At 35.6% G+C, this 15,429-nt stretch overlaps 1 protein-coding gene across 1 annotated transcript; it reads left to right on the forward strand.

Moving 5' to 3' along the window:
* Nucleotides 1-1,507: 1,507 nt before the first annotated feature.
* HELRODRAFT_68049 (hypothetical protein) lies at nucleotides 1,508-11,151 on the forward strand (the record flags this gene model as incomplete). The annotated part of the gene is made up of 18 exons (XM_009026931.1): nucleotides 1,508-1,767; nucleotides 3,017-3,179; nucleotides 3,532-3,618; nucleotides 4,057-4,228; nucleotides 4,624-4,703; nucleotides 4,923-5,024; nucleotides 5,486-5,608; nucleotides 5,977-6,074; nucleotides 6,413-6,591; nucleotides 6,759-6,885; nucleotides 7,114-7,300; nucleotides 7,511-7,694; nucleotides 8,204-8,427; nucleotides 8,578-8,661; nucleotides 8,760-8,837; nucleotides 10,081-10,248; nucleotides 10,501-10,701; nucleotides 10,822-11,151. Coding segments are annotated over 18 exons (2,847 nt in total), but the record flags the coding sequence as incomplete, so codon positions are not given.
* Between the last annotated feature and the right edge of the window lie 4,278 nt (nucleotides 11,152-15,429).

Below are 15,429 nucleotides of genomic sequence, written 5' to 3' on the forward strand. Positions count from 1 at the left end.
CGACTGGATATCACTTCGTCAGAACAAAGAAGGCTGTGACACCATTTACCTCGATTTCCAAAAAGCTTTTGATTCTGTGTCACACTCGAAACTGGTCGGAAAATTAAGATCCTATGGAATATCTGGTAATCTGCTTGCCTGGCTGTCGGACTTCTTGTCTCAACGTTCCCAGCTTGTTAGAATTCAAAACAAATTATCCAATTCAGTATCGGTTACCAGTGGTGTCCCCCAAGGCAGTGTCTTGGGTCCAACTCTATTCATTGTCTTCATTAACGACATTGTTGAACGCATTTCATCTATTTCAGTTTCAAGTTTGCTATTCGCTGACGATATTAAATTATACAGCCGTTCATCCAACTCAGTTCAACTTCAACAGGCCATCAACGATATAACAGCTTGGAGTATCAAATGGCAGTTGCCACTCTCTCCGAGTAAATGCTGTCATTGCTCATTTCTTCCATCTTCGAGATCAACATTAGTTCCACATCAATATTATATAGATCAACATCTTCTCAGTTGTACAAATGACTTCAGAGATCTTGGTGTGATAGTGGACAGCAAATTCAACTTTAATGCGCATATCAACAACATCACTCACAAGGCTTCTTTCCGCGCTCGCTTAATCGTCAAATGTTTCACATCTAAGAATAAGGATCTACTTGTGAAGGCTTTTTGCAGTTATGTACGTCCTCTACTTGAATACTGCTCACCGCTATGGAATCCGCACTACAAATATCAAATAACCAAGATTGAAAATGTTCAGAGAAGATTTACCAAATTCATTCCGTCAATTCGTCATCTTCCATATTTGTCTAGATTGCAAGCGGTAGGACTACAAACACTTGAGCGGCGTAGATTGGTTCTTGATTTGTGCTTGCTGTACAAAATACTACACAACCTCATCAACACAGATTTAAATGGTTTTTTCATCCCTTCACATTATCTGTCAACTCGCGGTCACCCATGTCGACTGCAAGATTTCAACGCTGGAGACAACGTAACAAAATATTTCTACTGTATCCGGATTATCCGAGTGTGGAATGCATTGCCGGCAGACGTAGTGTCTTCAACTTCACTTGCTGTTTTCAAAAATCATTTACTCACTATTGATTTAGATAGATTTTTAATTATAATGTGATTTATTGTTAAATTACGTTTAATATTTACATATATGCCTAACTAACTCTGTTGGCTAAAACTATCATTTACCAATTATAATATCAGTAGTACATTTTTTAAGTTATGAAGTTATCTTCTATGTTTGACTATAAACTTTTTCATTATTCATTACGATCGTTGTGCATCGATCTCTGTTATTATCCTATGTTTTTACTTAATTCATAGACGTACGATTCATTTTTCGAACATTTTTTTCATTTTTCTGACCGGATAAGTGGTTTTTTTTTAGCCCTCTGGTTTTGTGAATAAATAAATAAATAAAAATAATTTTTCAACCGTTGAATAATTTCCGTAAGAAGAATTTATACATTAAGTTTTATTTCAACTAATTATCGGAACTGTCATCAATCAGATCTTCCTCTTCCTGGTCGTCATCTGCCTAATTTGTTCGATCGGGGCCGGCGCGTGGGAGATGAACTTCGGCCAGCACTTCCAGATCTACCTGCCCTGGGATTACTACATTTCCGGAAGTCTCAAAGGAAACAGTGATGGCAATAAAGCCGGTGGTAGCACCGTCATCGCCATCCTCGTTTTCTTCTCCTACATCATTGTCTTGAATACCGTTGTTCCCATATCTCTATACGTCAGGTGCGTCGTTATTATGATTATTATTGTTTGTTATTAGTTGTTTACCATATGGTGTTGCTAATTTGGAAGTAGCGATAGAGGCGTTTTTGTGGTGCTGCTACTTTTTCAGTATCTATATCGACATCGATGTCATTTTTGCTAAATAGTAACAGTATTGTAGACTCGTTGCTTTCAAAGCTTAACCTTATGTAGTAGCGACTTGCTAGTTTTGAGTTGAAAGTACTTTTTGCTCTTGGATCTAATTTAAAATAAATATATAATTAATGATTTTTTGCCATAATTAAATAAATAAACATCATTATGTTTCTATATCCTCTTATCGCTTTATTCTCTCTCTCTCTCTCCCGCTAAGTATTTCTTTGAAACCTGGCATCTTGAATGATAAGTTCCATAAAATGAAGAGGCAAGCCTCTTTATGCATTTGTAATGTGCTGATATTTTGATGTGACTTTGCAACAGTAGTAGAGTACTTTACTAGTTACAATTCATCCTTAGGCAACATCGAATTGCTAACTAAGTATTATAGAAAGTTTACTAATTCACTCATTGTTATCATTTTATTCATGAGTATTTGTGCGTAATAATTTTATCTTTCCATCTACCTGTGTTTGTAGTGAAAACGAAATGAAGTAGTATGTAGGCGTGTGTGTGTGTGCGTGTGTGTGTGTGTGTGTGTGTGTGTGTGTGTGTGTGTGTGTGTGTGTGTGTGTGTGGTTTGATTGTTCGTTCGAAGAGTGCTTCATAACGAATGTGTACATGTATCGATTGAAAAGTCGATTGTTTCATAGTTGCTGGCTGTGCTGCCTGTTGGTTGTAATTTGTAGTTGCAAGTTATTTGATCTGATCTGATGGCGGAAATGTATTCTTTTTTCACCGTTAATGTTTTAAAAGAACCACCAGATCCTGAATGCTACCTAATATCTTTTCGTCATTTGATGTGTATGAATCTAGATTTAACATTTTATTAAGAAACATTCTTGATGCCGATAACACCGTTAACATTCTGTAAATTTATAAACAGAAAATATGTGACATGAAATTTTTTTATTTTTTTGTCTGTGGGCCTCTATAATCTTAATCTTACCACATCGTCATCATCATCTTTCGTCATCATCATCATCATCGTCTTCCAACATAAATCTTACTACGTTATCATTGTCATCTTCCACGTCACACATACACACACACACACACACACACACACACACACATACACACACAACCACATGCATTATTGCAACATCACCAGCGTGGAGTTGATAAGATTGGGCCACAGTATTTGGATAAACTTCGACAACAAGATGTACCACGATAAGACGGACACTGCAGCGAAATCGCGGACAACAACATTGAACGAGGAACTTGGCCAGATTGAATACATTTTTTCTGATAAAACTGGAACGCTAACGCAGGTGTGTTCCTGGTGATGATGCTGATAAAAATGATGATAAGCTTGGTGAAGATGTTGATGGTGATGACGACGACTATGATGACGACTATGATGATAAAGATGATGATAGCAAACTCCTGATAAATGTTTAAACTTGATTCAGTTTTTATGTTCATACTTTTAAACTTGAACTTTCACTCCAAGTGAAATCTTAACGAAACAACGTTACTAAGGAGTGAAAAAAGTGGCACTGAGTGCTACCCATCATTGCAATCCTCATCGTCATCATCATCATTACCATTGTCATCATCACCGTCATCACGTCATCGTAATTATGACGTCATCACCACCACCACCACCCACCTGCCAAACAGAACATCATGACATTCAACAAATGTTCAATAAACGGGATGACCTATGGTGACCTCATCAAGCACGGCGAAGCAGTCAACATAACTGACGTGAGTTGAAAGGGGGTGGTGTGGGGTGGGGCTGGGTGTTGTTTGTCGCGTGATCTTGTGATGATGGTAGTGATGATGATGATGATAGTGATGATGATGATTAATTATGATACACTACTTTTACTCTTCTCATCTTTTTCATCTTCATTCTCATCATCTTCATTATGGTCATCGTCATCATTTTTACCATTATTATCATCATCATCATCTCGCAACTTCAGCAACAACATCGTCAGCATTGACAGCATAAATAACAGCAACTACAGTAACGTTATCTGTATCTGCAACACAAACGACAACAACAACAACAATCATTCAACCAACTAAAATCGGATCATATTCATCCTAATCATCATCGTCATGTTGCGTTGTCAGCGCCATTATCATCATCTTCTTCTTCATCATCCTCATCACCACCATCACCATCATCATCACCAGAGAACGCCAAAGGTAGATTTTTCAAAAAATCCGTACTACGAAAAGACGTTTGACTTTTACGATGATCGTCTGCTGGGTGCAGTGGAGCAGGGTGTGCCGGAAGTTCACGAGTTCTTCCGGTTGCTCGCACTCTGCCACACTGTCATGTCCTCGGAAAAGGATGGTGGGTTGGGTTATAATAGTGATGACGTAATGATGTAATGATGTAATGTTATCATGTGGATATGTGATGTTATGACGTAATTATGTGATGTTATCATGTGACGATGTGCTGGTTTATTTGATGTGCTGGTTATTTGATGTGCTGGTTATTTGATGGTGTTATGTGACTTTATGTGCTCTTTCGTACGGTCATGTCTTCTAAAAAGGATGGTGGGTTATTGTGATGTTACAGTATGGTTATGTGATTATGTGATGTGTTTGTGTGATGATGTGTCTATGTGATGTGAAGTGTTTATGTGATTTGAGGATGTGGTTATGCGATTATGCGAAGTGTTTATGTGATTTGGTGATGTGTTCATGTGATGTGATGTGATTCAGTAATTTGAATTGTAAATTTGCGGCCAGGTGTCTTGGAGTACCAGGCTCAGTCTCCAGACGAAGCAGCCTTGGTGGGAGCTGCCAGAAATTTTGGATTTGTCTACAAGGTAATAATGGTGGTGGTGGTGATGGTGGTGGTGGTGGCTACGAAGATGGCGGTGCTGGTGATGATGAAATGTAGGAATTCGGTCATAATCTTTATCGATGTCAGATTTATTTCACTCATCATCATTGTCACCACCATCATCATCATCGTCACCACCATCATCCTCATCATTATCGTCATCACCCAACATCATCATCATCATCATCATCATCATGACCAGTCGCGAACCCCGACAACGATAACACTGGAGGTGATGGGTGAGGTGGAAGTGTACGAGCAGCTTTGCATTCTGGATTTCAATAACGTTCGGAAGAGAATGTCTGTGAGTCTTGATGGTGAAAACTGTGGTGAGGGTGATGAGTAAGATGATGATGATGATGACTGTGGGGATGGTGATGAGTAAGAAGAAGAAGATGATGATGATGATGACGGTGGTGATGGTTATGATGATGGTAATAAGTAAGATGATGATGATGATAATGGTTAAGATGATGACGATGATGATGACGGTGATGATGGTTAAGATGATGGTGGTGATGGTTAAGATGATAATGATGATGATGGTTAAGATGATGATGACGATGATGGTGATGGCTAAGATGTTGATGATGGTAACGGCCGTGGCGAAGATAATGATGATGCGAAATGCAATAATGACACTTCGAGAATATTGTACTGTAATAATGATAAAAATCATCAACACAATCCCCACCAACATTACTCACACCACTACCATCATCATCATCATCACCATCATCATCATCATTATTATCATGATCTTAGGTCATAGTACGCAAGGATGACCGCATAACCTTGCTTTGCAAGGGCGCGGACACCACCATCTACCAGCTACTCGATCCCAACAGCCAATCACGACTCAAGGATCAGACCACACAACATCTCGAGGTGATGATGACGACGTTGATGGTGATCATGGTGATAGTGATGATGATGACGATGATGATGATGATGACGATGAGGATGATAATGATGATGATGAGGATGATACCGTCATTGTTGTAAGATGATCACAAAAATTTAATTAAGGACGAGCAGTTATTATAACAACGAAAACAATTATGAAACGTTTGTACATCTCTGCAGAACTAATTTTTCTATAATAACGCTTTAAAAATTTGTCTGCTTATGCGCTTATATTAAATATAATTATTTAATAATAATTAATATAATTATATAATACACTCTTTTTTGCTCCTTATCTTTCTCTCTCTTTATCTATATATATCTCTCTCTCCTTATCTCTCTATCTCCAGACGTTTGCACAAGATGGACTGAGGACGTTGTGCCTCTCCAGTAAAGAGATCGATCCGAATTATTTCACCGAATGGAAGAAGAAACACCACGAAGCAAGGTCTGTCCGTGACGTCATCATCACTAGTTTTACGTCATCATCATTATTTATCCTTGTTTTATTCTCATAGTCGTTGTAGTTATCATCAGCGTTGATTGTCTTTTTTCTTGTTTTCGTTTGAAGCCTGTGAAACTGTTATGCATGCGCTATTGATTTTATTATCATTTTCATCAGTCCATTATTGGACTGTATTTCTCTCTTTTTTGCTTTCCTTTCTCTCTCTTTCTCTCTTTCTCTCTCTCTCTCTCCTCTGTTATTCTTTTTTATATTCTTTTTTTCATTTTACTCATTATCATCGCAAACATTATTCATTCAATTTCCACCACCACCACGGCCAGCACTTCCATGGAGGACCGGGAAGACAAGATGTCGGCAGTGTACGAGGAGATAGAGACGGGGATGAAGTTGCTAGGCGCGACAGCCATCGAAGATAAGTTGCAGGACGGCGTTCCTGAGACCATCGCTAATCTAGCTAGTGCTGATATCAAGATATGGGTTCTTACTGGCGACAAACAAGGTTTGTGTGCTGTGGCATGTGTGGTGTGGTGTGGCAAGTGTGGTTTAGTGCGGCATGTGTGATGTGGCCCTTGTGGTGTGTGTGACATGTGTAGTGCGGCCCTTGTGGTGTGTGTGGCATGTGTGGTGTGGTTTCATATATATATGTCTGACAATGTTCGCCCTTAGAAACTGCAATCAACATCGGGTACAGTTGCCAGTTGCTGACGGAAGAGATGTCGGAACACTTGTACGTCATAGAATCTGAAAATATGGAGGATGTGAAGAGGGAGTTGACGGAAGCCAGGGACGCCATGTTGAAGGTGGGACTGTCTGTTGGGAGGATTTTAACGGGAAACAGTTTTTGTTGCCACATTGCTTGATTGTGTTTTCATTGAGATTGGTAAATAACGTCAAAAGTTACGATAGCAAAAGATGCGACAATGTAACAAACAAAAAATACAAAAAACACCCCCACCCAGGTTCTTACGGGTGATCTCGGCATGATGAACCAGGGGCTCTCGGTCAGCAGCGAATCACTGAGAATGTTCTCGCAAGTGAACATGAGAGAGAACGGCAACAACTTCTACAACAACAACAGCAGCAACAACAACAGCAGCAGCAGTCCCTACAACAACAAAAGTTACGACAATTCTACGACAACGCAGTCCAGTTTTCGACCAATGTTGCGGCCGCCAGAGTTTGGTCTCATCATTAATGGACACAGTTTGGTTTGTCAATGCAAATTCCATTCATTTGTTCATTTTTTTTATTAAATTGATTCAAACTAATTAAGATGATAGGCTGTTTGAAACGTTGTCCGATCGGACAAACTTTCTGGTAGATAGCAATATAACAGTATATTACCAATTATATATCTATTAAACTCAACTATTTAAACTGTTCAAAATTTTCATACATAACTGACAAAAACAACGTAGACCCACGCCTTGAAGCCAGAATTGGAATTGTTATTGCTGGAAGCTGGCTGCATGTGCAAGGCGGTCATCTGCTGTCGGGTGACGCCGCTTCAGAAGGCGCTTGTAGTCAGTCTCGTCAAGAAGCACAAGAAGTCCGTCACCCTATCCATTGGAGATGGCGCTAATGACGTCAGCATGATTAAAAGTAAATTAATTTCGGGGTTTCAGTTTATTATTTTGAAGTTTAATTCAGATGAGTTATTTATAACCATTTCAACCATTTACATTACAAGCGTCGAAACGTTTTTTTAACTCTTCAATAAACCCAACTCCTTATTCATCCAACAACTGATGGACTTTATGTTCGATCTGCTTTATTTCTGTTACGTGCATGCATTCACACCTAACTGCTTGTTTGGACATTTTGATTTTAAAAATACTCAACACATAGTGCACTAACTAATTTCTAATTCTTCTTGTTTCCAATACTGTTTAGTATTTTTCTTATTTCTATTATTGTCTATGCTTTTTGTATTAATCTATCTTCTTATTGAAAAAATCAATTACCAACCAATCAATCAAACAAACAACCAACCAATCAAACAACCAACCAATCAAACAACCAACCAACCAATCAAACAACCAATCAAACAACCAACCAACCAATCAAACAACTAATCAAACAACCAACCAATCAAACAACCAACCAACCAGTGGCGCACATAGGCGTAGGTATCAGTGGTCAGGAAGGAATGCAGGCAGTTCTGGCTAGCGACTACTCCATAGCCCAGTTCAGATTCCTGGAACGATTGCTGCTTGTACACGGGAGGTGGTCTTATTTGAGGATGTGCAAGTTTCTCAAGTTCTTCTTCTACAAGAATTTCGCATTCACCCTCTGCCATTTTTGGTTTGGTTTCTACTGCGGATTTTCTGCACAGGTGATTATTACCTCTTTGGTGTCTGTTCTTTATTTTGTTTCGGTTGTCCACTTAAGACAACAGTAGAATTTTACACGTATGAGTGTAGTTTTTTTTTAAACTTTTTCGTTCAAAACTGCTCTAAACAAATTTATTTTAAACAACTACCAGACCTTGTACGACCCATTCTTCATCACATTCTACAATGTCTTCTACACCTCACTGCCTATAATGGCTCTTGGATTCTTTGAACAGGTATTGTAATATTAATAGTTTTGTTATTAATAATAATTATATATAATAATAATTATAATTAATATTTATTTATTTATTAAATTGTGACATAACAAAAGGATGTTAATGAGAAATTGAGTCTCCAGTACCCGAATCTATACAAGCCTGGCCATCTTAATCTTTTCTTCAATAAAAAGGTTTCGTACGTTTTGTTATACTTAAATTTTGGTTATTTAATTTTGATTGTTTGATTTCAAATTTTCGGTAATTTAATGTTTGTCATTTTTATGTTTGCCCATTGGTGATGATTTTTTTTAAAAACCTTTTTTTTCATTTTTAACTAAACACATGATGTTTTGGCGTCTGCAGGATGTAAGATAATAATTAAAATGTATTTTATTGAACTGGTTGTGTGGTATTTTTAAGTGTGGGCTAAAGGCACCAAGTATACCCATTCATTCACCGTCCTTTCTCTTTCTCTCTCTCTCTCTCTCTCTCTCTCTCTCTCTCTCTCTCTTTCTTTCTTTTTTTCTCTCATTTTCATATCTTTCCCATCTTTCCTCTCTCTTTCTCTTTTTTCTAGTTTGTTTTTCTCTAAATGTGTAAATTATGTAATTTGTTAGCTTTTTCAACCGTTACCTTGTTATAATTGTATATTTGTGCTTTGTTAAATACATGCAGACGTTAAAAATGTGTATAGGATATAGATTATATGGATTATATGTAGAACATCCAGCGATATTTATCAATAGATATAGTGTTGGTATCGGTTAAATTGTGATTGTATTGTGGGTGTTTTATGGATAAGTGAATGAGTAGGTGGCTAAATAGCTACATGATTCAATATCACGCACTCCTCATAAATATATCTCTCTTATCTCTTCTCTCTTTTTCTCTTTCTCACTCTTTTTCTTTTTAACTCTCTCTTTCTCTCTCTCTTTCATTCTCTCTCTCTTTCTCTCTTATGTGTAATAAAGATATGTATTTCATACGTTCTTTGAAATTTTAATAGGTAGAAACAGGTAGAAAAAATGTTAGGTATTGATGAAATTTGAAATTTTTCAAGATTTTTCATTTAAAATGTTTTCTGCTTGATCTCACTTGAGTAATTTTAGGGTGTTTTTCTCATTCTTCAAAACATTTTGTCTCCGTTATTTTCCATTTAACTGTTCATTGACGAAAATGTTGTTACACATAACCTACAAAAGCACACACACATATCTTTACATTTTTATATAAATACAATAAATACACAAACATTTACACACAAAAACGTACAAACGTTCAATAATCCCACACAAACCGATGAACATACACTTTCAAACCCACACGTACACACACAACACACACACACACGTACACACACACACAATACACACACACGTACACACACACACAATACACACACACGTACACACGCACACGTACACACACATTAAGATATTCTTGCAAAGTGTCCTTGAAGGATTTCTGACGTCACTGGTCTTATTCTTCGTCCCGTATGGAGCCTACCAGGACGCCATTGAGCCGAATGGTTTGGACGTTTCGGGACATAAATCGTTCGGTCTCGTCGTAGCTTCTTGTCTCATTGTCTCTGTCACATTGAGAGTGAGTGTGTGAATGAGTTGCAGGTTGAGAATGATTGCATTCATTTGAAGGTTAGGCGTTGAAATTAGCTGGGCTGTTGGGTATGACATGCAAGGCGATTTGGTTGGAAAGTTCGGACTTTTGACAATTTTTTGTTCACTTTTTCAATTGTCCGTACTTGGTCACTCACTCACACGCACACGCACACACACGCAAACACCTACACTCATTTCATTCTTCAAATAATTGATAATTGAACTGCCACTACTGCAGTGCGGCCTGGACACGATGTATTGGACTGGATTCAATCACTTCGTAATCTGGGGCAGCATCATCTTCTTCTTCGTCTTCACTACCATCCTCTACCTGGAGGCCTTCAATTATTCATACTCCGGAGTGGTGGCTACTGTGTGGAGCACAGCCACCTTCTGGTTTACTCTGCTCCTTACTGTCATCATCGTTCTTACGACTGTTGTTAGTCTTGTAACGCTCGTTAACGTTGTTGTTGCTGACGTTGTCTCTTTGTTGTTGGAAATGCCGTTTATGAAGGGCTGTTGCTAATCTATCAATTCAACAACTGTTACATTTGCAAAGGTTGCAGAAAGGTTCTACTTCATCGACACCCGACCAACACTCGTCGACAAACTCCGCTACCACCAGAAGATCGGACAGTTGAAGGTCAAAGTTCGAAAACCGATCATCATTAGGAGGGCATCAACGACGAGGAGGAGTCAAAGGTCAGTTGGACGAACGGGCTACGCATTCTCTCATCAGCAAGGCTTTGGAGATTTGATAACCAGTGGATCCATCATGAGGTTGGCTGGGCTTTCAATCAATCCTCTCAGTAGAGAATCACTTTTTGATGGCTTTTTCCATATCATTTTTTACTTTCTAATTAAAATCCTTCTATCAAAGTATAAGTAATATTTTTGTTTCGAAATAATTTATTTCTTGAGTATGAGTGGGTTGTTTATGAAGAAAATTTGAAAATTTTGAAACTTTTCAACTCGATGACAGACGCAAGCCGAAGCCCAACAACATTCTCCCCACCCCGCGTAAGGACAGTGCCTCCCTTGTTGGATTCACCGACCTTACAGGAGGAATAAACGCCGCTGTCGCCGCGCCCAACGCGAGTCGCATGTCCATCACATTTGAAAACATTCAGGAAGAGGCCAACGACGAGAGCATGAAACAGCAGCAACCACAACAGCCACAACAGACACAGCCACATCAACTTCAACAGCAGCAGCAGCAACTACAACAACAACTAAGAAATAAAAAACGTCAAGAAGAGCTTAGGTTGCAGCTACAAGAGGCCCAGATAAATAGGTCTTCCAATTATTCTCCTGCCAGCCAAGCAATTGTTGTTGATGATAATCCAAGAACTAGTGGTAGCAGTAGTAGTAGTAATAATAATAACAATAACAACAACAATAATATTATTAATAATAATGACAATAATATTGGTAATAACAATAATGGTAGTAGTAGTAGTAACGCTAACGAGTCACGTGATGGTACCTCGGATCCATCAAATAATGAACGGACAAGAAAGAAAAAACGAAAATCAGTTGAAATTTAGAAATTTAATATTTTATTCATTTATTAATCAATTTGTTCATTCTTTTATTCGTTCATCTCTTCTTTTATTCGTTCGTTCATACATTCGTTCTTTCTTTCTCATTTTTATCATAATTTCTTTTCAATATTCAAGATCATCCATATATCAACCCATTCATCATTCATTCATTTTTTTTATTCATCCATTTACCCATTCATTCGTTCATCATTTCATTAATTCATTCATCAATTCATTCATTTAGTTATCCATTCATTCATTTATTAATTCGTTCGTTCGTTCATTCATTCATTCATTAATTCGTTCGTTCGTTCATTCATTCATTCATTCATTCACTCTTCAATTGCTTTTGCAGTGACCCGATCCCATCATAAAGAAGATCACCGCTTATTACATGATATGTGTTATACACCTTGTTTCACGTGTATTTACATGCTCTGTGTGTATCTCTTGTTGTTGGTGCCTTTGAAAAATATAGGAGAGAGAGAAAGTTGTAATAAAGTTTTTTAATAAAAAAATTATGAAATAATAAATTAATGGTTATTATTATTATTAATTATTTTTTTAATTATAGTGTCATAGGGCTTTTTTTAATTATTCAGCTGATAAAACAATGGTGTTATTTTCATTCATTTATTTTATTATTTATTTCATTATTAATAAATTAATTTAATTATTTTTAGTTTATATAAGTATAACAAGTTTTTTTATAATTTGCTCAACACGTATTCTTTTTTTACAATGTAATTATTTTTTCATTAAATAACGGAAATTCTTTTTTTGCAATAATTTCTTTTCAATATTCCTAGATCTCATAACATTATTAATACATTTATGGCTGACTTTTACTGGGGTTCTTTACGATAAATTCTGCGAAATTAACAAAGTCCATAATGCTAATTATCCGATTATACTGCTTGTAATTCTTGGAAGAATTATCTTAAATATTGATATTTTAAATCGATAACTGAATTTATGAGCTGCTTCATCTACTACAATGTCATTTTTTTCATTTCTCATTACGACAAGAATGGTGTGTGTGTGTATGTGTGGTGTATGTGTGTGTAGGTGAGGTGTGTGTCTATAGGTGTGATGTATGTGTGTGTATGTGTTAATTCTTTAGCAATTTCATGTCAGTGTCACCGTAATAATCTAACCAAAAAAATGGTCTAAATTTTTCAATCAATTTTTTCTGTTATTTATAAGCATTTCTGTCCAATTACACGGTCTTTTGTCATTTGATCTTGGTTTTGACCTTAATCTGATTTAATTTGATCTTAAAGGTTGGTTAAATAACAGCATGATCATTTTTAAGCTGTACAATTTTGTACCTTTTTATATGGATCTTGAAAATAATTAAAACCTTGTTTAACAAATAAAATTTTTTTTAAATTTATACAAAACAATTATATATATGTATACAATGCGTGTTGGCTGTTATTTAGCTGCTAAACTTTGTTATTATCATGAAATATTACATAGAAACTATTTTATTTCTATCATACTTAACTATCTATATAACAATGAAGTATAAATTAGAATCAACTTATTTTAATGCACAGCTTTTAGAAGATTTTTTCATGTTTTTATATATATATATATTGCACTTAATTTTATTGTGCTGAGCTGACTGACTGTTTAATATGTTAGCTTGCTGAATCCAATGCTAAGCAAGTATTTGAAGTGAAGATTTTTGACAAAGATTATTGACAAAGATTAGTGAAGGTTCATCTTTTAATAAAAACTTCTGCTACTATTTTTATCCTTTTTTTTATAAATCTTCCTTTTCTTTTGCTGGTAAAAAAAACTTACTTTAAAAGCAAATCGCCTTACACGCAATGAAGCCTGCAAAAATACAAACACGAATATTAAATACGCACATACACGGGTACTGTACACTCACACGTACATACACTTATACAAACACGTACATATAGAAAACACAGTCTTCACAAGATTTGCATACATCATTTACACACACACACGCATGTGTTAACCAAATTACTTATTGATGTGTAATATAGCTATAGACATTTATATATATATTTATATGTATATATATATATATATATATATATATATATATATATATCTATATATATGTTACAACTGCATTGTTAACTTATTCATTCCATACTTTTTTCTTTATAAAATAGATGCGTGTGTGTCATGTATGTGTGTGTGCGCGCGCGTGTGTGTGTGTGTGCGTGCGTGCGTGTGTGGTTTTGTGGGTGCGTATCTTATTGCTGAGAAAATCCATATTATTCTTCTTCCTGTTGCAAAATTGAAGCAATATTCGATATAGGACGTTGTATGTACAATACATTTTGTCAAACATACTTTGATTGCATTTTTTGTAAAATTATTATTATTTTGTAAAATTATTTTTATTTAATATTGTTCATTATATACACTATTTATTATATATATATATATATATATATATATATATATATATATATATATATATATATATATATATAGTACAATACTGCTATTAATATTATGTATTTTATTTAAAAATACAATGTATATATGTTTATCTCCTATGTATAATATATATACATATGTAATGTATATATACATACTTATTTACGTATGTTTGCAAAAGAATATACGGTTGTGTAATTTTCAATTATCACTGTTTATATAGCATTTTTGGTTATGATGTCATCGTTACGCACTTTCATCATTCCAGTAATTTTGTTTGGATGTGTAATCATCTTCCGTCCATTGAGATATATTCATTCATTCATTTATTCGTTCGTTCATTCATTCATTTTTTTATTTATGATTTTAATTATTTTATTTATTTTTTTTGCATAAATTCGTTAATTTATGAAAACTTATGTAAATCATTTTTTTTTAAGAGTTACACTATTGCTCCGTCTAAACGTACATTTTTAATATTTAATGAAAAATTTGAAAAACTTGAGTTGGGCTTTTATTTAATCAATCAATCAAACAAACAATCAATTAATCAATCAATCAATCAATCAACCAATCAATCAACCAATAAAACAAATAATCAAACAAGAATCAACCAAACAATCAATCAAACAACCAATCAACCAAACAATCAATCAAACAACCAATCAACCAATCAATTAAACAACCAATCGATCAACCATTAAGGACACAGACGTTTGGTTCAACTGTTAGTTTAAATCGTTCATAAGTCTGGAAAAATGCCGTAGAAACCAGCTATTCAACCTTTGCAATTGCAAAATTTATGTTTACTGCGACAATTATATTTTTTAAATGTCAACTTGCAACCACATGATAACAAACTCAATGAGGTGTTTTCTTCAGGATACTGAACCGATCACCTCAGCAAGATATGAAAGTCGTCGGAATGCAAAATTCAAGTCAGGACACGGGCGAGTAGCGTTACCACTGCAACTGATTACAGCAAATAAATAAAAATGATGACCATTTCTAAAATGAGGCGCAACTCAACCGATAAGAATGATACAAATTAATTCGAAAATATGACGTCATTCAAGGAGGTAGTGGTTATTGCTCTATTACTAATGGTATAATCTGACGTATAATATAGAGGTTCTCACTTGAAAATCTTACCCTTCTCCTACTTGTTACTTCTTTAATTTTATCTAGGATTG

Source organism: Helobdella robusta (genome assembly GCF_000326865.2).
Source record: "Helobdella robusta unplaced genomic scaffold HELROscaffold_5, whole genome shotgun sequence".
In the NCBI taxonomy this organism is placed as follows: domain Eukaryota; kingdom Metazoa; phylum Annelida; class Clitellata; order Rhynchobdellida; family Glossiphoniidae; genus Helobdella; species Helobdella robusta.